Source organism: Erpetoichthys calabaricus, chromosome 16 (assembly GCF_900747795.2).
Source record: "Erpetoichthys calabaricus chromosome 16, fErpCal1.3, whole genome shotgun sequence".
NCBI classification, from domain to species: Eukaryota; Metazoa; Chordata; class Cladistia; order Polypteriformes; family Polypteridae; genus Erpetoichthys; species Erpetoichthys calabaricus.
The window spans coordinates 52,235,106-52,258,328 of NC_041409.2; the positions used below are offsets into that span (position 1 = coordinate 52,235,106).

Consider the following 23,223-nt stretch of genomic DNA (forward strand, 5'->3'; position numbering starts at 1 on the left):
TGTGATGCCCTTTCCTGGCATGAAACCATACTGCTGCTCACTAATCATCACCTCCCTTCTTAACCTAGCTTCCACTACTATTTCCTATAACTTCATGCTGTGGCTCATCAATTTTATCCCCCTGTAGTTACTACAGTCCTGCACATCCCCCGTATTCTTAAATATCGGCACCAGTACACTTCTTCTCCACTCCTTAGGCATCCTTTCACTTTCCAAGATTCCATTAAACAATCTGGTTAAAATCTCCACTGCCATCTCTCCTAAACACCTCCATGCTTCCACAGGTATGTAATCTGGACCAACAGCCTTCCCATTCTTCATCCTCTTCATAGCTGTCCTTAGTTCTTCCTTGCTAATCCATTGCACTTCCTGATTCACTATCTCTACCTCATCCAACCTTCTCTCTCTTATTCTCTTCCTTCATCAGCCTCTCAAAGTACTCTTTCCATCTGCTCAACACACCCTCCTCGCTTTTGAGTACGTTTCCATCTATATCCTTTATCACCCTAACCTGCTGCACATCTTTCCCAGCTCAGTCCCTCTGTCTAGCCAATCAGTACAAGTCCTTTTCTCCCTCCTTAGTGTCCAACCTCTCGTACAACTCATCATACGCCTTTTCTTTAGCCTTCGCCACCTCTCTCTTCACCTTGCGCCTTATCTCCTTGTACTCTTGTCTACTTTCTGCATCTCTCTGGCTATCCTGCTACTTCTTCGCCATCCTCTTTCTCTGTATACTCTCCTGTATTTCCACATTCCACTACCAGGTTTCCGTTTCCTACTTCCTCTGTCCAAATGTCACGGCAAGCAGCCTTCTTGCTGTCACCCTTACTGCATCTGCTGCGGTTGCCCTGCTGTCTGGCAACTCTTCACTGCCACCCAGTGCCTATCTTACCTCCTCCCTAAACTCAACCTTGCAGTCTTCCTTTTCCTTTTTCAACTTCCACTATTTGATCCTTGGCTCTGCCTTCCCTCTCCTCCTCTTCTTCTTGATCTCCAACGTCATCCTACAGACCACCATTCTATGCTGTCTAACTACACTTTCCCCTGCCACCACTTTGCAGTCTTTAATCTCCTTCAAATTGACTCTTCTGCATAGGATGTAATCTACCTGTGTGCATCTTCCTCCACTCTTGTACGTCACCCTATGTTCCTCCCTCTTCTTACAATATGTATTCACCACAGCCTGCCCATCCTTTTTGCAAAATCCACTATCCTCTGACCTTCTTCATTCCTCTCCTTGATACCATACCTACCCATCACCTCATCCAACTCACTCCAGAAACCTTCTTTCTCATTCATCGAACACCCAACTTGCGGGGCATATGCACTAACAACATTCATCATCACATCTCCAATTTCCAGCTTCATAATCATTACTCTGTCTGACACTCTTTTCACCTCCAAAACACTCTTGACATACTGTTCCTTCAGAATAACCCCTACCCCATTTCTCCTCCCATCACACACCATTATAGAACAATTTGAATCCACCTCCGATCCACCTGGCCTTACTCCCCTTCCATTTAGTCTCTTACACACACAATATATCAACCTTCCTTCTGTCCATCATCATATCGGCTAACTCTCTTCGCATACCAGTCATACTGCCAACATTCAAAGGTCCTACCCTCAATTCCACTCTCTTTACCTTCTTCCTGTCCTTCTGCCTCCGGACACTTCTCCCCCCTCTTCTTTTCCTTCTTCGGCCAACAGTAGCCCAATTTCCACCAGCACCTTGTTGGTTAACAGTACTGGTAGCGGCCGTTGATAACCCAGGACTCAACCGATCCGGTATGGAAATTTTTTTATCGTTGTCCGCATGTTGATCTGGCAAAATTTTGCATCGGATGCCCTTCCTGATGTAACCCTCCCCGTTTATCCAGGCTTGGGACACACTGATTTATGTATCCCTTGTGGATGGGTTTGTGTGTGAATTAGTCTCAATCTAGATAAACAAATCCTTACTGTGTTATCTCTCTATTTATAAAGAAAATCTTGAGATGAGACGAGACTATTGCCAACAGATTTTTTTCAAGTGTTAATTTCAAAGCCAAACAGAACAAAAATGTGTAATGCAACGAATACCTCTAACGCAACGTGAAACATAATTTGCTTTCAATTTTTCTATGGTTAATTACTTGCTGTAATCTAAAATAGTTAGGTCTATTATGCATATGTAACAATTTCCATGAAAATAACAATCTGTTTAAATTGTACATCCGCTTCCCCAAATGCGAGTGGCAGAGTAGCAAAGTGGCTAGTGCGTAGCGCCCGCATGGGGGTTGGCGAACGAAGCGAGCAGGGGGCAAAGCCCCCTAGTTTAATATAAATTACTAGTGACATATCGGTTATTTACCTGCTATTTATTTATTTAACCAATCAATCAATCAGAGCAAAGTGGGTTTCCCAGGGAGAATCTGTAAGACCACAACATTCCTGGAGAAAAACGATACTCCACCAGAAATATAATAAACTAAAAGTAAAACCCAGCAGAATTACTAAAGATGTCCATGCATTGTTTTAACAACCCAGCAAAAAGAGAAGATGCCATACAAACAGTAAGGCTTAAACATCATCATAATTTAGATAAAAAACTACATCAAAACAAATCAACATCTAAGCGACCAAAACAACCTTATAAACTTTGATTTAAAAGGGCAATATTTGAATAATCACCTTGGTGCTTATTCCACAATTTACATACTAGCAAGATTAGCCAAACATCTAGTCCTCCATGTCGGAGTAAATGAAGCAAGAAGAGCTGAATGCAGAGAATGTCAAACACTTTGATAAACTTTGAACAAAAAAGGGAGAGAAGCAACAGCTCTACAATTAAAATAATCTATAGATACATTCGGCAACAAGAACATAGTACTGAGAACATAATAATGTGTGTGTGTGTGTGTATACAGAGAGACAGAGAAAGGTTTGGGAGATCCACCCCATATATTGATAATCTCTGGTTCAAGAAAACTGCGTGATACTCTGCTGAGCTGTCTTTTGAAACAGAGTCACAATCAGGGACTAACTGCAGAGCAAAGGTGGCAGATTTTTATTGCTGAGGGAAAGGAAGAGTTGGGTTATCTGGAGGAAAAGCAGAAGTGAGGTCATCAGTGGTTTGGTCCGGAGCCAGAAGAGGATCAGGTCTTACTGCTTCTGTAAGAATGGGAGAAGAGGCGTTAGGCCCAACAAAACCCCCCCTATTCCCACCCCTAATCCCCCACCCCATCAACCCCAAAAGTGCTGCTAACCATGTGCACGTATGAGAGAGTATACTTGTGTATAGGGCAGGCAGTATGGTGTAGTGGTTAAGGTTTTGGATTAAAACCCTGAGGTTGTGGGTACACTGAGTGAGCCTCTTGACCTGCTTGTGTTCCAATTATGAAAACAAGTATATGTATTGCTTTGGATTAAAGGCGTCGGCCACATAATAATATCCACATCAGCTGGCGGTCAGCAGCAGCTGTCCCATAGGTTTTCAGATGTTCGGATGCAGATAAAATAAATGCAGAACATTAATCTCAGAACTGTATCTTTAGTACCAGTGGTCTTGGGGCACATAAGAAGCAAACACATCTTCTGTGCAATGGATTTAGGCAAACACCAATGGTGTGCCCTAAAAGTGAGGTTACTCTCAGTGAATACGCTTAGCATGTTACAATACAAAGTAATGTGTTTATTGTGATCCAGCTTTTGTTTATTGTGATCCAGCAGTTTTGAAAACAAAAATGAAATATTTATTCTTTCTTAGTATATCCATTCTTCTAATCCAGGGTGTCTAGAATTGTGCTTTTTTTTATTCTTCTGATAAATCATCCATTGAGTAGCAAAAAATCATGGCAAACAAATCCTAGAAGTGAGCTGTTCTGTATACTTTTTCTTATGTAATAATAAATTCAAATAAATAGATGTCCCTTGGAAGGTCTATGCCAGGGTTCTGGAAAGGAAGATCCGACTGTTGTTCAAGCCTCAGGTTCTGGAAGAACAATGCAGGTTACGTCTCGGGGTGTGGAGTCCTGGACCAGCTTTTTCCCCCCTCACAAGGATTCTGGCAGGTTCATGGGAGTATCACCAACCAGTCAACATTTGTTTTATGGACTTGGGTAGGGCATACGACTGCCTCCCTCAGAATGTTTTGTGGAGGTTTCTTTGGGAGATTAGGGTACCAGGGCAGCTGTTGTTGGCCGTTCAGTCACTGTACAACTGGAGCAAAAGCTTGGTTCACAGTGCTGACTGTAAGTCAGACTTAATTATCAGGTCTGTTGTTTGTGTCAGGTTCTCTTCATTATTGTTCTGGAGTGGGGTGTGTCCAGTTGGGTGGCCTCTGCATTGAAACTCTGCTTTTTGCAGGTGATTTCTGTTGGCTTCATCAGGCTGTGACCTTAGACACCTGCTGGGGTAGTTTGCAGATAAGTGGGAAATGGTAGCCAGATGTGGATTAGCACTTGGACATGTTTAATAATTGCAGCCTTTGGTTACTCACTACCTTATGTGCCATATTCCATCAAGTGTAGTATTCTAATAATTACTTTTTGATGCAGGCATGTTCTTATTAAAATTTTTTGAGTTCACCTTCTAACTTGGTTGCATTTTGTGGCATTTCTGGCCAGATTATTGGGGAGAAACACAAGGCTGATGATGATGATTTGCTACTTAGTCTGCATCAAGAAAGCAATGAAAGCTGAACTGTTTTTTCCAATAAATAGCTTTCAACCAAAAAAGCCACTTCTGTTTGACCAAATTATTTTTTCATATTATTGAATGAGGTGAAAGGTCAATGCCATGTCACTCATTCTGTCTCAAGTCCTCGAATTCAGGTAGCATTGTTTTCTCTGAATCGTTCGTCTCAGAGCTCCCACTTCATAGGTTGCTCATGTGAAGTTTCGTCCTGGAAATTTCTGGATATTTCAGGATGTTGATAGATTGCAGTTTCCTACCTTCTACAGCCATTTGTGAAAATGTAGCATCAGAATTTAATCAAAATGAAACTGCTTCCTGGAATAAGATGTTGCAAAACTTTTTTGGGCTCCACGTATGGCTGAAAGGCTTTTAGTTTCGTTAGGATAAAAAGAGCCTTACTTTACTAGTCTGGATTTATCTGATAAATGCTGCAAATAGCAGTCCTTTGTAATATTTGAAATAACCCTTGTATTACTCTGCCAAGACAAAACAGAAGTATACATTACTCTACTTTCCCCTAATATATTATTAATGTGTAGCCTTTGTCAGAATGCCTCAAATCTCAGACTTGCCACTGTTTATAAGGTACTGTACTATATAACTTCTCCCCACCTTCCCTTCTACATCTATAACCCCAGGCAATTAGATGTAGTAAAAGACAAGCAGGCATTAAGTTACACTTTAAATAATATATTATTGATAATATTCATAAAAAATAATAATAAGCAAAGTAAATTTGAATAGTGGCAACCATACAACCTGCAGTTTCAAGGGGCACACAGACTTGTTAGTTAGTTAAAATGTCTCTAGTTAAGTCCTCATTTTTGGTCAGCTTTCTTCAGAACAGGCCGCATGCCTGTCTCAGAACTGTGCTGTTCATTGTGTTGGCTTTTTCAGTTCATGGTGTGTGAGATGCTTCTTCATCAGTTGGTAAGAGAGAGAGAGCGAGCTGGGTAAAGCCAGCAAATTTATAGATTCTCTGTCCAAATCCTACAGCCAATAGGGCGTCATGGTATTTAAAGGCTTCTGATAAAAACAGCCATACTTCAGACCAATGGGGCATAGAATACCTTCACACCTGCTCCCAAAACCATTTGTTGAGCTGATATTTGCCAGCTAGGCAGTCTGGCTTTCCTGTGGGGGTTGACTGAGAGAGTCCTGCAAAGAATCCCTGGCCATACTGGTTTGAGGCACTTCTCCCAACCCTGTTGTAAAGTTCACTATCCTGACTTAGTCCTAGGGGGTAAACATGAATGCTTCTCACTAATGAAACACTAATATTACATTGCTTTGCCCAAGTTACAAATAAAGACATTCAAAATATTTATCAACTTGTATGCAAAATTTCACACCACAACAACTTCCAGTTTTATTTATTTATTTTACATAGGCAGAGAAGTTGCAGAGATGGCTGTTAAGAAAAACGTCCAGAATGCAGAGTGTCACAAGTGGTAAGTTGGAATACACCATTTAGTGTAACTTTTCTTGTGTGGTTACTGGTAATCCCTGTCTGTTCTGGCATTAACCAGTGGTTAAAGTGGGCCAATAATGCCAGGCATCTCCAGCCAACCTATCAGTTTAACTAAAATAATGTCAAAATAAGAGCAGAAAAAAAGAAGAGCTGCTGCCTTACTGGGCTCTACGACGGGTCTTTAAGGATACCTGAATTAAATACGTTGTGGGTTTTTGTAACATTCTAAAAATCAACTATTATTTGGAAACTTGCTCAAAGTAAAGAAGATCTGAAGGCTACCTTATGTCAGAACCCCCTTATAAACCACAAGAAATGCTGAGAAACTAAAAGTGAGTTGTATTAACTATTCCTGTAATCAGCTGCCAGCACTGTGAAAGGAAGCGCTTAACAGTTCTGTTGTATCAGAGAAGTTGTTCATTTAAATACAAAGAGAGAAAAGTGAGGGAGAAAGATTAAGAACTGGTCTGCCCTTCACTATAATGGGAAATATTTGACTGCTTTCGAAGAAGATGAACTTTCAGCTCTCATAAGCGGTCACAGTGCATTCAGGTACTGTGGTATGTTGTGCATTATGGAGTGCATGGTTGAACTTCATGTCACTGACAATTATTTTAATCCTGGACCGATTTCTACTGATATGAGCAGAGAGACCTGAAATGGAGTAGAGTAAACGCAAGAGGGGGTCTGGTCAACTTTGAGAATGAGGAATTTTATTAAAGGTAGCATATTATAATTAAAAGTAAAATTTGTAATCCAGATATGGAAATACACTATCAGGGGTTCTCAAGGTTGGTCCTGGGGGCCCACTGTGGCTGCAGGTTTTTGTTCCAACCAGCTTCTGTTTTTAATTGGAATCCTGGGCTAATTAAGTGAATGGTAATTTCCCAGATTCTGCGTTTTGGGAACAATATAGAAATTAGAAAACTAAGTTTGCTAAAATGAAAAAAAAAAATTTAAATGTACTAAGCAGTTATTATGGGAATGATGTATTTTTTTTTCTTTTTAACAATGTTTTCATCTTGATGTTCATTGTTTTTTTCCGGGTGTTCTAATTGTTTAATTAATCCATTGTTTTCTAATTAGTGGGTCTAACGCTAAAGTAGTTGCAGCCTTTCACGATTCATTGTTGTTTGCCAACACTGTTATCGAGATACAATGAAGGGAGCAAACTGCACAGAGAAAGGGCAAACTATAATGAAAACAACAAAAGGGAATTGAGCATTTAAATCTATAGCAAAAGCAGAAGTATTTCTAAATGTCTTATAAATATAAAAGTCATGCTGCTGTGCTTTCTTAATGTAGAATAAGATGAGAGAAAAAATACCAGCTAATTAATTGAGATCAGTGTTATTAGTTGTCTCTAATTATGAATCTGGTTGAAGCAAAAACCTGAAGCCACAGTGGGCCCCCAGGACCGACCTTGAGAACCCTATATGGATGAAACTATTAGGATGCCTGACCATTACATCAACAGGGACTTTAATGACATTGCATTCAAATACGTAGACTTTAAAATGGAGTTGGTCTCTCCTTTGTAGCTATAACAGCTCCCACTCCTGTTGTAAGGCTATCCACAAGAGGTTGGAGTGTTTCTTTGGGAATTTGTGTCCATTCCTTCTGTAGAGTATTTATGAGGTCAGGTACTGATGTTGGACCTGGCTCGTAATCTTCATTCCAATTCATCCCAAAGGTGTTCGATAGGGTTGAGGTCAGGACTCTGTGTGGGCCAGTCAAGTTCTTCCACACCGAACTCATCCCACCATGTTTTTAGTTTTTATGTTCTTTGTGCACTGGGGCATGATCGTGTTGGAATAGAAAAGGGCCTTCCCCAAACTGTTTTCACAAAGTTGGAAGCATAACATTGTCAAAAATGTCTTGGAATGCTGAAGCCCTTCATTGGAAGTAAGAGTCCCAGCTCAAACCCAGAAAAACAAACCCCACACCATTTATCCCTTCTCAACCAAACTTCACAGCTGCTTCTCCCAGCATCCGCTAAACCCAGACTTGCCCATTTGACTGCCAAACACAAACGTGAATCATTACTCCATAGAACACGTTTCCACTTCTCCACAGTTGAGTGGCGGTGTGCTTTGCACCACTCCTTCTGACGCTTGGCATTGCACTTGGTGATGTGAGGCTTGCATGTAGTCGCTCAGCCATGGAAACCCATTCCATGAAGCTCCCACTACACAATTTTTGTGCTTACATTAATGCCAGTGGGAGTCTGGAACTCTTCAGCTATGGAATTGGCAAAGCGTTAGTGACTTTTACGCATCATGCATCTTAGCAGTCGTTGACCCCGCTTTGTGACTTTTCGTGGTCTTTCGCTTTGTGGCCAAGTTGCTGCTGTTCCTAAACGTTTCCCATTTTGTTTCACAAATGTTTACAAATGGAGACTCCATAATGAGGTGATTTGATTTTATACACCTGTAGCAATGTTTCTGATTGAAACACCTGAATTCAGTAATTAAGAGGTGTGTGCCAATACTTATGTGCATTTAGTGTACTAGTAGCTTGTAGGAATTTATCCATGTTGTCTGCTTAGTGAGGTATGTACCATCACCCTTATTCACCTTTATATTCCTGCCTCTGCAAATCTGGACTCGGCAACCAAAACGATTCACTCTATTACTAACACTACAATGACAAATGTTTCTAACTCTACTGTAATAATATGTCGTGTAGGGCAGACAGATCGGATGTTGTTGTTCAAATATATTCAGAGGAGGTTTTCTTCGAAGGCTCAAACTGACATTTAGTTGTCAAAAGCAGTTGTTTTACCTGCAATAGGTGTGACATTATGTTACTCCTTGTGTTACTGGACTTGTGTTTACTGATGTTTTTGCGCTTCACTTCACATTCAGCTGTTTTGTAATTTTGAATGGTTAGCTTATCTTCATTAATTAAAGTAAAACTTACAGCTAGATCCCTTCACAATGTGCTGCTATTTTCTCTTTTCCTGTCCCATTGCTCTGCAGTTTGATCTCACAATTGTACTCGGCAGTTTTTCTAAATGCGTCTCTGTACTCGCAGATGCAAGATGACACTTTTATTCTGTCCTATTCACTCTTAAACCTGACATCTCTATTGTTTAACTTTTTTAGGGCTATTTTTTTTCCTTTTCTCCCAGGGAATATAAATTTTTCCAAAAAACTTCTAAAAAGCAATGATTTCACACATAAATCAGCGTAATATATTTATGACAAATGTCACTTTATTTTATGTTCCAACTCGAGTCCTGGAGAGCTACTGTGGCTGCAAGTTTTCACTCTGTTTTCTTAATTAGTGACCAGTTTTTGCTGCTAATTAACTATTTCCCTTTATTTTAATTGACTTTTCTTGAGACTGTGACCGCTGAATTGTTTTTTTTTTTCCTTTAAAAGCACCTAAACATAAATTTGATGTGAAGTGAGCCAACAGATGACCAACTGATTTGGGGCTTCAAACTCCAACTAACTTCACTTCATTCAGTTTCTTAATTTGAAGCCAGTTCTCATTGCTAATTAAACCCGTTATTTAATTCCATGGCACTCATTCTGCCATGGCAGACGTTTCCAAAACTGTTTTTTCTTTTTGAAGAGCGCTGTCAAAATGTTTTGTGGACCAGAGCAGATCAACATTACTGAGTTCTTCACCTTTCTTTATTTTCAGTTGTTGTGTGATGGATGCAGGTTGTTGTTGTGTTGGTTCATTTTGTGTCTTAATATTGTTTGGTTGCTAATTAAGGAAAAACATAATTAAGGGGCCTGAGTCTTAAGTTTTGCATTAATTAAAATTAAGGCAAAGAATTAATTAGCAGCAAAAACTGGTCACTAACTAAGAAATGGGTTAGAATGAAAAACTGCAGCCTCAGTAGCTCTCCAGGGGCCACATGTATAATGCTGTGCATAGAGCTCACACTATAACATGGCGTAAGCACAAAAGCGGAAATGTTCCTACGCACAAAAAAAATCCAGATGCATAAATCTGTGCGAACGCCAACTTCCACGTTCTTCCGCCACATAAATCCCGGTCAGCGTGAAAAGTAACGCACGTGCGCACGCCTGCTGTCCTGCCCCAACTCCTCCCAGAATTAAGCCTCTTTGAATATGCAAATCAATATAAATAGCCCCTAAGCTCAACCTTCTGTGAAAAGACAATGGCAAAAGCACGAGGGAAAATAGAAGAATTTCAGCAAATACCAAGTGGAGGCAAAGAAAAAACGTACTATATGTTGGTTTAAACAGTGGTATAAACAACAAAAGGAAGTTGATCGAGTGACATAGCATGTCGGAGAAACTCAAGCTCACGTACAGTGCCCGAAATAAAAAAGTTGTCACATATCAAAGTCGCCGTAAAAAGGCGAGCCGTAGCCCACCATATGAGTGTCATATGAAAGATTATTAGGGTACAGAGGGAAAAAAAAAAAGGCACACAGTGGGGGGAAAAAAGCACGAAATGTCAACTTTAATCTTGAAATTTCCACTTTAATCACGTAGTTTATTTTGTCATTAAAGTAGAACATCATAAACTTCATCTTAATATCGTTTAATTTACTAGTTTCTCAAATCCCATCGTAACTAAAGTAGCACGTTAAATGCTTTGTTTTGTATTTGATCCTCTATGTGTGTGAATCACTACGTGCTTCCGGGCTTTCTCTTCCTCCGACAGGACACAGAATCCATTACATTCGTGTTATTACAGCTCTCTGAATAATTAAAATACTGAGATGTACAGTATACGTGATATCATTTTCATGATGATGGGAGTTAAAGAATGTAATTAAACATGGGAACACGGTGGCGCAGTGATTGTTTGTCTCATGCAAGATGCTTGCTGCGCCATGTGCGACCTTCGATTAAATAATTTATTGTAGCAGTACTGTCTATTTCATACGTACTAACCTCCAATTCCCGTCTTTACTTTTCTTTCTCCAAATACCCAATCGCCACACAATCAGCTCTGTAATAGACGTTAAGCCATCTGTAAGCTTAGAACACCGATTCTTCAAAACTTTTAAGGGACATTGAAATATCTTCGTAGTACGTGTTTAATTATACTAATCTATCTGTCCTTCCAACAAGATACAGCGCGAGGTAGGAACAATCCGTGAACGGAGCACCAACTCCTCGCTAGCGTTGCGGCACCTAACATGTTTAATTATTAACAATATAGATTATTTAAATGAAGTTAGTTTTATTTGTATAATATAATAAACACATTCTGCTGCATTTCAATTTAAAAATGATATTGTCATCATATGTAAATACGCGCTTTATAAAGTGGCTCAGGTTGTGCAATATTATAACTGTACCGCAAGTTTACAGTGAGGTAATTGTACTTAAGTACAAAACCGTTCTACAAGAAGCACTTGATGGACTGATTGAGTGCGTTTATAGTTCTTGGGATGAAACTGATTCTGAACCGCGAGGTCCGTACAGGAAAGGCTTTGAAGCGTTTGTCGTGTGAGAGCAGTTCAATAGACCGCATGGCCGAGGCAGCGTGTGCTTGATGCTGTATACCGATAATTCTCTTTCCAATCAGCTGCTGTAGAGCTATGATTCCACACTCCAATACAGTGATTTAAATACTCCGAGTGGTGCAGTGAGAGTAATATGGAAAAAGATGATCCACTGCGGCAACCCGTAACGGGAGCAGCTGAAAGAAGAAAAAGAAGGGGCAGTGAGAGTAACAACGCTAAAGCAGCTATGGTATTTGGAATAGTTTGGCCATTCTGTGGACCATTATATTGTTACAGGTTAATTACAATCAGATGCCTTAAACTAATAAAAATATGCAGTTAGTTTCAGTGTATATGATAAAGCCGCGTCAGGGATGTCGATCTAAAAAAGAAAGGGAAACCACACTGGAACAGTAGCACAGCTTTGACGCTGGGTGCAGCCAGTTTGCAAAACTGAGTGGAGAACTTGCGTACGCCAGGGTTGGAGCTACCGTGAAAATGTGCATGGCTTTACGCCAAGTTTAGGTTTTATTCATCGCAATTTGAGTGTGGAAACGTTCATACACAACATTTTGTGCATACGCACCATTTATACATGAGACCCCAGGAGTGGAGTTGGAGACCTCTGCTATAAAGTATATAAACTAACATTCATATTACGTAATTATTACATTCCTGTTTGTCTCATCACTCATAAGCTTGAAAGGCACTTTCTGAAAAAGAAAGAAAGAAAAAAAAAACGGCTGCCTGTCTTTCATTTTCGATTTCCAGATCGCTTGCATCAAAATCTGAGTTTGATAAGTTAGAGCCCAGTTCAGCAATAATACATAAAAAAAACAAACAAATAAATAAATGCATACAGAGAATTTTGCCTTGCACATTCGCTTTGCTCTCTCGCCTGATGTCTAAGCCATTCTAGACGTTGTTTACTCTATGCTACTTGGACCTATGCGGGACAAAATTCGAGATCTGCCCCAAAAGAGTTAATGATAACACCCTCTAATTAAATCAAATCAAAAATAACTCCTAATTTTGATTTTTCTTTTCTTACACTGCTTTAAACCACCAGTTTCCACGAGCTTCATCAGCAAACACGCCATGTCCCACAATTAGTCTCTGTCATACGTGACTGCTGGTTTAAAATACAATGCCTAAAACAATAAGATGTAATTAAAAATATCCAGGACCCCTTTATTAAGATATTGCTGCATCTCTAATAGGGAAAAAAAAGTAGACTCTGACTTGATACTGTGACAATCATGCTTTTCTAGGTGAGCCCACAGGTTCCTAACTGGATGTTAATCTGAATGTCGTGATATTAACTGTACCCTCCCAGTCTGCCTGCCTCTTGCCTGCTCTTTTACTTCACCCTGTCGCTGTGGTACTAACTAACCCATATTTCTCTAGATCATAAACCACTCAGCCTGTATCTGTTTGGCAGTAAGACCCGTCACAATATGTTTTCACCATAGGACGCCAGCCATACAAAAGTGTCATGAGCACATCATTATTTGCAGACATACAGTATAACAAAGTAAAATTATTATTTATGTATTGAAGTAAGGTGGTCACATGTGTGGTGCAAAAGGATTTCGGCTGCTGCCTTCTGTCATGGTGCGGATGGTTAGGATTTTGATGACTCTCTTATTTAAATAACAGTTGTCTGTGTGCCATTAGGATTCTTTTTTTCTTATGTATTTTTTTTTTCTGTTTGTGTTTATTCCTGCATTGGCCACCAATGTGGCCGTTACCATAATAATAAAGTGCAAAAACGTATATGCAAACGTACATGTAATGTCCCACACTATATACAAACGTGCATGTAATGTCCCCATTTGTTAGCCTAAGTCTGAATACATTCGAACATTTGCTTAATTTGTAATTTGAATACTCAAGCCTTATTTTTTTAGCTAATTTAACAGCACTAATGTGGTGACTCCAGCCATGCTCTGTTTGAAGGGACAATAACAAATTTCCATCAGTAAGTGTCATGTTTCACTTGTGGAGAGAACGAGCTGAACCTGCTTTTTTAACATGTCAAAGATGCCTTTACTATAGATGTAAATCTTTGGCACCACCGGGCTGATCTGATCAGAGTCGGATCCATCTGACTCCCACCCTCAAACCTGTTGTTAGATGGCAACCTGCTGCCAGCGGGATAGTGAGGAAGTGGACACTGGATGCCTAAGCACCTCATAATGGTTATTATTTCAGAGTGACATGGGGGGTGATACTGTGGGACTCGCTCACTGCATTACAGGCTACTTTATATTAACTTTTGTTTTGACACAGTGGTAACCCTCAAAGACAGTGTGTTGCTTCCCAAACAACAAGCACTGGTTTTCTGAGGAGCTAAAAGGTCTCCTGAATTTTATAAGAAGAGAGCTTTAAAATCTGACAAAAAATAGGCTCTTACAGGGGTACAGTGAGTGGTGAAGAAGCTAAGTGAATGCAAGGAAGCTTACAGATTCAAAATAGAAACCAAAGTCACTCAGAAGAACAGGAGATGTCTGGAATGAACTGAGCATCATTACTGGACTTAAGCAATCCAGTGCTAAGGCGCTATAAGGGGATGTGGACAAAGCTAACACCCTGAACAAATTTTTAAAACAGATTTTCCTCCCTCCAACTTTATTCCAATACCCCCCCCCCCCCCCCACACACACACCCCAATAACATCTATACTGCATCTATAACTCCTATCACTATAACTGGAATTGCCATTGATGAATCCACCAGTATGGGCTGTTCATAATTGTTGACCAAGTGAGGTGTCTATTGAAGTGACAACACACTGGAAAAGCTGCGGGACCAGATGGAGTCAGACCTCAAGTTCTTAAGGCCCATCCTGACTAACTTTGGTATGTTTACTGCTACCTGTTCAATCTCCCACTAAGCAGTACCACTACATTTTTCCAGTTCCAAAGACTGCAGACATCTTTTCCGATAATAACTACAGGCCAGTGACACAAGTTCTGTTTTGGCTAACAATAAGAGAGCAGACGTTGTAAGATCTTCATGATGATGATTTTTTTTTTTTTTTTTTTAAATTCTAATCTGTGCTTTTTAAGTGGATGGTGGTTGTTGTTGTTATCACATGCAGCACTGCCTCTCTAGCTGTCTGCCAAGCTAGCTATATAACTTGCTGGACTTCACTTTGTTTGCATTAATCAACTCCTAACTCTTAAGGATTTCAATTTTGATTTGTTGTTAGAAATATTTTTTTAATTAGCGGTTTAGATTATATTACAATACTAGGGGGCTCTGCCACCTTGCTCGCTTCGCTCAAACCCCGGGCAGGCACTACACGCTAGCCTCTTTGCGGCTCTGCCGCTTGCGTATGGGGATGCGGATGTACAATTTAAACAGATTTTTATTTTCATGGGAATTGTTACATATACATAATAGAACTAACTATTTTACATTTACAGCGAGTAATTAATCATAGTAAATAATAGTAAAACGTAATAAATCGAAAGAAAATTTCATGTTTTGTGAGTTATTCGTTGCGTAATACAATTTTGTTGTGTTTTGGCTTTGAAATTAACATGCTAATAGTTTTTAAACTTAAGTTTTACAGTAAAAGTGTAAAAACAATTTTTTTTAAATAACATTTTCATCAATATTGCATTGAATTTTGATTCTGTGTTTGGACTTTCATCGTGACAACGCAACGCCTGTGATTTGAATTTCGTTTCTTTCTTTCTAATAAATAAAAACGACTTTTTCGAATGTTTGGCTCTGAGGTTTGTTAATTGTCTTTGCAAAAGCTGTTCTAACGGGAAACTGTAAACGTTTTAATATGAATGGCACATTAAGATCTCCTTTGTTGTCTAATGTTATCCGCTGAAGATGTACTACATTACCTTTCTTGGATACATCCTTTTTTCAACAGTAACTTGATTGGTGGAAGAGCAGACGGTGTTAACAGTTGTAGATATTTTACGTGATATTGTAAGTTGACGTTTACATCCGCAAGATCACCACCAACTGTTTCAGCATAGTCTATTGATACGCATTTAACATTTTTGGCGTTAACTCGTTTGACTTCGTTTCTTGGTGCTAGGACTGCCCATGTCCTCATTTTTTCTGTTGATAACCCTTCGTGATGAAATTCTTTAAGATTTGGACATAATACATCTTCTTTAATTGGGAACTTAAAGTGAGGAAAATGTGAAAATTTATAAGAGCTGAGAGCGCTGGAAGTGTGTCTGACAAAAGCATTCACACGAATGAGAGGTGAGAGTACCGCGGTCTTGATTGAAAATGGTTGAGAGGAGGGCCTGACTTGAAAAAATCTCATGGCAAAAGTCTAATCTCACGGGAAAAGTCTCTTTCAAAAAAGTCTTGTCTCATCTCAGGATTTTTTTTATATAATATATAATGTGTGTGTGTGTGTGTGTGATTTTGTTTTTTAGTTCATCCATATTGCCTTTTGTTATTTGCATTTTATTTTGTTGTATGTGCAACGTAAGGGATTATTTGTCCTCTCAAATATGCTTTGAGTATATTCCAGAACATTACTGTAGATATCCCCAGAAATACATTAGATACCACAATTTGTTTTGAGATAAACTTATTAAAGTATTCATCTGGAAGCAATTAGGGGTTAAGTAACCAGTAATGAGTTAAACCTGTGGTGCTTGACATTCTGAATTCTAGCATAAATGGAACATGGTTAGAAATAACTAATAGTTTCATAACTGCAATGTTTTAATAAAAGTAAGAAAGATTTTTGTTTTTAAAAAAAAAACAAAAAAAAAAACAAACTTCTAAATACATATGATGCACTGATGAGAAAAAATAATATTCTGTTTAACATGATATTGACACTTGGCTGATGCAGTTTTAATTAGTGTTTTTATGAATGATCTAAGCCAGAGCCTAATATACAGTTAGAATCTCCTTCTTGATGTGAACTGATTTGGATTCCACAAACTCCAGAGTTAGGTCAGGCACTCAAACCAGGCCTTATATCAGAGAGGCGTGACTCCCAAAAACTCAATAAGCAGGCTTTCTAGCTTACACCTGAAAAAGCAGGGCTAGCTTGTAAACCTTAAAAAGGAAGAAGGTAACCATTTAACCCCTAGCCCATATACATAAAAAGTATTTTATTTATATTAAGGCCTTGCTTTCTATAAACGTTCAGAGTACAAAACAGAAGTATAAGAAGTAAAAAAAAAAAAAAAAAATTGTCTGCAAGTGGCAACCCAGAAAGTTCACAAAACCACTCCATAACAGAAAACAGAATTTTTAAAAACTAAAACATTTAATGAAGAGCACTTACAAAACAATAAATCTGGAAAAGAGCTGAACAACATCAGTGGAGAACTACATCTAATACTGCTGCAACTACTAATGGATCAGAGTTGTTTGGTGTTTGTTTTGTAAATTTCCAGTGTCCTCTTAATAAATGGTAGTCTGTCATGTGATTACTCATGAATTACCAGGGCCAACATATTGATTTTGGTTTCAGTTGAAAGCTTATGACCTATGTTCTGGAAATAAATATGTATATTTAGAGGCAACCTTGGTAAAGTGACCAGTGGTCATGTGTTTATTGTGACAAAGTGATAGCAAAACCGGTTGAGAATGCAAAAAGAAAAAGAAACCGTGACATCTGCTGAGCATCAAGCAAATCACTGAAGCTTTTTAAGTGACAAAAGACATCATAACAGGAAGAAGAAAAAGAGAGTGACATCTGTTGAATGTCAAGTGCAAGATGCAGAATGCAAGAATGACTGAAAGAAGTACAAAATTTTACATGGCAGCAACCTGGTGGCCAAGACTTGTGGTCCTGCGTTTATGGGTAATTGAGAAAATAAGTGATAACCAGAAAGAAAAAAGAGTAGCTTCAAGCATATTGTGGAAGACAGTTAAGTGATGAGAAATACGCATACAAGGCTTTGCTACACATAGACAAGCAATAAGTTGTCCTGAACAACTTCTCGGGAACTAAAAGTAGCTATAAGTATTTAGAAAACCGAAGTGTCAACAGCTCCTTGTCTTTAGCTTGGTTTTTATTTCCTTTTTATTTTTTGACCTTTATGTCCACATGTGTCCTTAGTATGTTATAATGCCGTTTTATATTTAATTTTTCCCTGGTCTTGCAAAGGGATCTTTTTTTTTTTTTTTTTAAAGAATTTCTTGTACCCTTTTAGAGTTTTTGATACTGGAGATTTTCTTTGTTGTTTGTTTTTTTTTTTTTCTTCTTATTTTGGGACTTCTTTAAAAATGAATTGCCTTGTTTCATTGATTTTTCTGATACACCCCCGCTTGTTTACTCATTGTCTTAGTAATTCCCCAGTACTACCATCAAGGAATTGGGATAAAGGGTCACACCCAGAGACCTTTCATTATGTGAGATTACAGATATACCAAACCTCTTTGCACCATTTTGACTTCTTGGTTTAACCCTTTCGGCCCTGACATCCTATTACTAGTATATAAATATGGAGCCGTTTTTGTAAAGCACAGGTATGTTTGCAGCCGTTGGAACTGGGCATCCTACTATTGGCACAGACTGGAGAGACTGGCATACAGTCTGCAAAACACAGAAGTGAAAATGGACGCTTCTTGACTGTGTGCACCACATAGTAAGTAGCTCCACTTTCAATTTTATTTCCTCAAGAAGACTAAAGTATTTGACAGTTATTGCATAATAAGTTTGTGCTTCCTAGACACCCCAAAGGTAGAATATCTCACAAAATAATTTTTCCCATAAAAACAGAAAATCCAGGGCCGAAGGGGTTAAGATTTTTGCTCATGCCTTTGACTTCTGGTTCTGATGCTGTTATTTGTACTGATTTTTGCCTCTGTTTTTTCTTCTGATCCTTTATTTACTCACTGCTGGTTTTCCCCCTCTTGATAACAAGTGTTTGTCATCACTTCTAGTCGTTTTTCTTGAAGTTTTGATTTTTACACATACTGTGTGTTCATTCGCCTGGTATCTTGACTCCTGTCAACACTTTGCTTTAGAAGCATGCTTAAAATCATTGTGTTTAGCACTGATGTGATCAGTACTCTTGAATTAATCAGGAAATAAAATAACTGCTTAAAATTCAACCAACAAAAAATACCACCAAAGCATACTTGCGTGTTTACATCATCCGCGCGTGCCTTGTAGTCGCATGTGGTTGCAGTCAATCCGCTTATTAAGTAATAATAATAAAAATATCAGAATGACATGTGGTTAATGCTGTTTTCAGTTCATGCTCTGACATCGGGAAACGATTAACAGCCCTAGCTGGGATTCCACTGCTCTTTGCTTGAACTCATTTGTATAAATTATTAAAAAAATGAATAATGAAAGAAGGTGTAGTACACAGTGTGAGCACTTCATACTGTACTTGGTAGCTTACTTTAAATACCGTTGGTTTGCTTTAGTTACAGTAGCAGGGGCTGGCATCATAAGCCCAGAGTAAACAGGAAGGGCTTACCAGAGTCTGGTGTTTCATGCATGTTTCAAGAGCCCTGTCATGGCTTTGACTCCCAGAGCCTGGCCTGCTCCCTCTCAACTGAGACTGCTGTTTTCAAAGTGTTTCTAGTTGTGGCCTCAGGTAAGAATCTGGCTTTAATTTTAGGTAATGGCTACCTGATCACAATTGCAAGCTTCCAAATCCCTGTGCTTGGCTGCAACTAATGAATCATTTCCTTTAACATATGGTATGAAATTAAGGTTCACTGTGTGTAGAGAAAGGATTTGGCCACTTTCATGTAGAAAATGTGATTCATTTTCTCATCCTTAGCAAAAAATGGTTGAAATCTTATAAAAGAGTACAGTTTATGCACACATCACTGTGGTGCAGTATGTATCTGCCACAACCCCTGGATGACTTTTACTTTTTAGCCAGTTCCATTTTGGCAGCATTGCCACTTTGCAGAATTGCTTTCCATATACATGGGAGAAGATTTTACAACTCCTGAAAACATTCTGACTTGATACTGCGTTTCCTGGCTGAAATATAGCAAACTTGTGCAGCTATTTAGTACATTCACAGTACAGTAATCCCTCGCTACTTCACGGTTCACTTTTCGCCGATTCACGACTTCACGGATTTTATATGTAAGCATATCTAAATATATAACGCGGATTTTTCGCTGCTTCGCGGGTTTCTGCGGACAATGGGTCTTTTTACTTCTGGTACTTGCTTCCTCAGTTGGTTTGCCCAGTTGATTTCATACAAGAGATGCTATTGGCGGATGGCGGAGAAGCTACCCAATCGGAGCACGCAGGTAAGTTCCTGTGTGCTGCTGATTGGCTCAGCGACGGAGTGCTGCATTAACCAGGAAGTCTCATCTCACTCATTCAGCATTAACGTGCTCCTGCTTCAGGGGCCGTGTCCAAGCGCCAACAGAAGATGCAGATGATTGCAGAAAAGGTAAAAGTTTTGGATATGTTGAAGGAAGGGAACAGCTACACATCTGCAGGACACCATTACAGCATCAATGAGTCCACGATTATTTTTATTTGAAAAGGAGGAAAAGCATATAAGATCTACGGCTGCAGTGTCCTTTAACCAGGGCGCAAAACGAGTTGCAAGTGGACGTGATAAGGCAGTAGTCTGGATGGAATCTGCTTTAGGAATCTTTGCAACAAGGTCGACGACATCATGACCGCCTACAAGCTGCTACGTGTACTTCGCTATACAGTAAGTGTAAACTTATCTACCGATTTCATATTGCTTAGCAGTTGTCCCTGTTATTAATAGAGTAAATGGTGGGTTGTAAACAATACAGGGAGGGTTTAAAAACGTCCAAATACATGTTAAATAATTAAATAAATATGGTGTCCCTACTTCGCGGAAATTCAGTTATCGCGGTCGGCCTTGGAACCTATCTCCCGCGATAAGTGAGGGATTACTGTACTGAATTAACAAAGGATGCATGTAGTGCCTTCCGTAATGTATGGGACAAAGACACACTTTTCTTTCATTTATCCCTCTGTTCCACAGTTTAAATCACCATGTCCGAATTATTTGGTAATTTTAAAGTGCACATTGCCGCCTTTCATTTAAAAGGATTTGCTTCTATTTTGGTATCACCATGTAGACATAACAACACTTCTTCTGCATGTTCTCCAATTTCAGGGCACCATAATGTTTGGCATCAGAGGTATTTGTGATTTCTCAGGTGGGTTTCATGGCTTCATACGATATCTTGGCTTGTTTCTACCGTTTGCAATCTGTAGAAGAGTGTCCGGAGTAATTTACGACAGACCGGTATCAGCAAGATTGAAAGGGAAGATCTACAGGACGGTAGTGAGAGCAGCTGTTATATGGGTTGGAGACGGTGGCACTGACCAGAAAGCAGGAGACAGAGCTAGAGGTGGCAGAGTCAAAGATGCTAATATTTGCATTGGGTTAGACGAGGATGGATAGGATTAGAAATGAGGACATTAGAGGGTCAGCTTAAGTTGGACATTTGGGAGACAACGTCAGAGAGGCGAGATTGCGTTGGTTTGGACATGTGCAGAGGAGAGATTTTGGGTATATTGGGGAAAAGGATGATTAGGATAGAGCTGCCAGGGAAAAGGAAAAGAGTAAGACCTAAGTGAAGGTTTATGGATGTGGTGAGAGAGAGAGAAGAGAAGAAGGTGGTGGGTGTGACAGAGCAAGATGCAGAAGACAGGAAGATATGGAAGAAGATGATCTGCTGTGGCAACCCCTAACAGGAGCAAATGAAAGAAGAAAAAGCAGCAAATCACAAAGGAACTAGTAGGCCAAGGAAGATCTCCACTGCTGATGACAAAAGAATCCTCACTATGGTAAAGAAACAGCCCCAGACATCGGTGCATCAGATCAGAAACCGTTTTCAGGGGGCCGATGTGGATGTGTCAGAGACGACTATCAGCAGAACACTTCATGAAGAGAAATACAGAGGCCACACTGCAAGATACAAACCACTAGTTAGCCATAACAGGATGGCCAAAGAACCTGCAGAATTGTGGGAAGAGGTCTTGTGGACAGACGAGACAAAGATGAACCTGCATCAGAGTGATGGCGAGAACAAAGTGTGGAGACCAGAAGGAACTGCCTGAGATCCAAAACAGACCACCTCCTCTGTAAAACATGGTGGTGGGGGTGTTGTGGCTTAGACATGTGTGGCTGCCACAGGTCCTGGCACACTTCTCTTCATTAATGACGTGACTGCTGATGGCAGTGGTACAAGGAATTCTGAGGTGTAGACAAACCTCTGATCTGCCCAAGGTCCAGTAAAGGCCTCTGAATGCACTGGACGGCACTTCATCCTACAACAAGTTAATGAGCCAAACATACTGCTGAGGAAACACAGGAGTTTATCAAAGCTAAAAAATGGAACATTTTTGAATGGCCAAACCAGTCGCCCAATTTAAATCTGACTGAGCAGGCCTTCCATAAACTGAAGAGAAAACTTAAGGGGACAAGCCCCCCCAAAAAAACAAGCAGGAGCTGAAGATGGCTGTATTAGGGACTTGGCAGAGCATCACCAGAGAATATCCTCAGCACCTGGTAAGTCTGCAGTCAATACATGCAAGGGATATGTGACAAAGTCCTAAATATGACAGTGGCTTTAATTGACCTGCCATTGCTGTGTCCAAACATTATGGTGCCCTGAAATGGGGTGATCATGTAGATAAAGTGTTGTCACTTTTACATGGTGTGACCGAAATGTGTGCAAATCCCCTTCAATGAAAGTCTGCAATGTGAACTTTAATCACAATGTCTGAATTGTGTGATTTGTAATTTTTAAAACTGTGGAGCCGAGGGAGAAATCAAAGAAAAAAAATGTCTTTGTCCTAAAGGTGAGTGGAAGGCACAGCATCTCTGGCATAAATGTTTTTTGTTTGAAAATAATCAAATAATAAATTATATTTGTGCATTGCTCTTTTTGAATGGAAGTATCTCACAAAACAGAAAAGACGTAAGTGAATGTAATACGGCGTCTGATTAATTTCAGCTCCACCTTATTAACTGCATTTGAAAGACTATAATCCTTTTTGTTTACATAACATACTTTAATATTAATAACAGATTCAAGAAAAAAATTCCTTATGGACATTAAAAAATATATTTTTTTTAAACAATGTAATGTTTCATACATTCATATTGTACTGTTCAGTTCAAGTTGTTGTTGAATTATACATCACAGATGATATACTGAGATAATTTGAAGAAAAATTGCAAAAAAATAAAGGCAAACCTTAGTCTCTGCTTTCATCTTTCATCCATACTACACTGGTGTGTTAGACGCATTTTTTGGAAAACATCGCCTCAGCATTTCAGTGTGGATGGGTAATAATGTAGAGCTTTTAAAACGTAAACTTTAATTGCTCTCTGATTGGTTTGTGCTTACTACTGTATGTAACTGTGAACTTTTCCCCATTGAATTCTTCTCATTGTAATGTCTCATTTCATGCTTGATCATTCTTCACAGAAGAAAACCTTATACCATCTCCAACACCGTATAGGATCCAATTCAAAAGAAGTTAATCAGCAGCAAAAACTGGTCACTCATTAAGAAAAGGGTTAGGATTAAAACCTGCAGCCACTGCGGCCCATCAGGCCTGGAGTTTGAGATCCCTGGTATAGGAGTTAGTTTTCATGGCGCTTTTGTTGTGTTGCTTACCTGCATGCATCTGTTTGAATTT

At 39.4% G+C, this 23,223-nt stretch overlaps 1 protein-coding gene across 1 annotated transcript in view; it reads left to right on the forward strand.

The window, feature by feature from the left end:
* Window positions 1–23,223, forward strand: part of rmdn3 (regulator of microtubule dynamics 3) — a 126,875-nt gene that overhangs the window by 25,286 nt on the left and 78,366 nt on the right. The window contains exon 6 of the mRNA XM_028821642.2: window positions 6,071–6,131. Within this exon, the coding sequence (XP_028677475.1) occupies window positions 6,071–6,131 (61 nt within the window). The remainder of the gene's footprint in view (window positions 1–6,070; window positions 6,132–23,223) is intronic.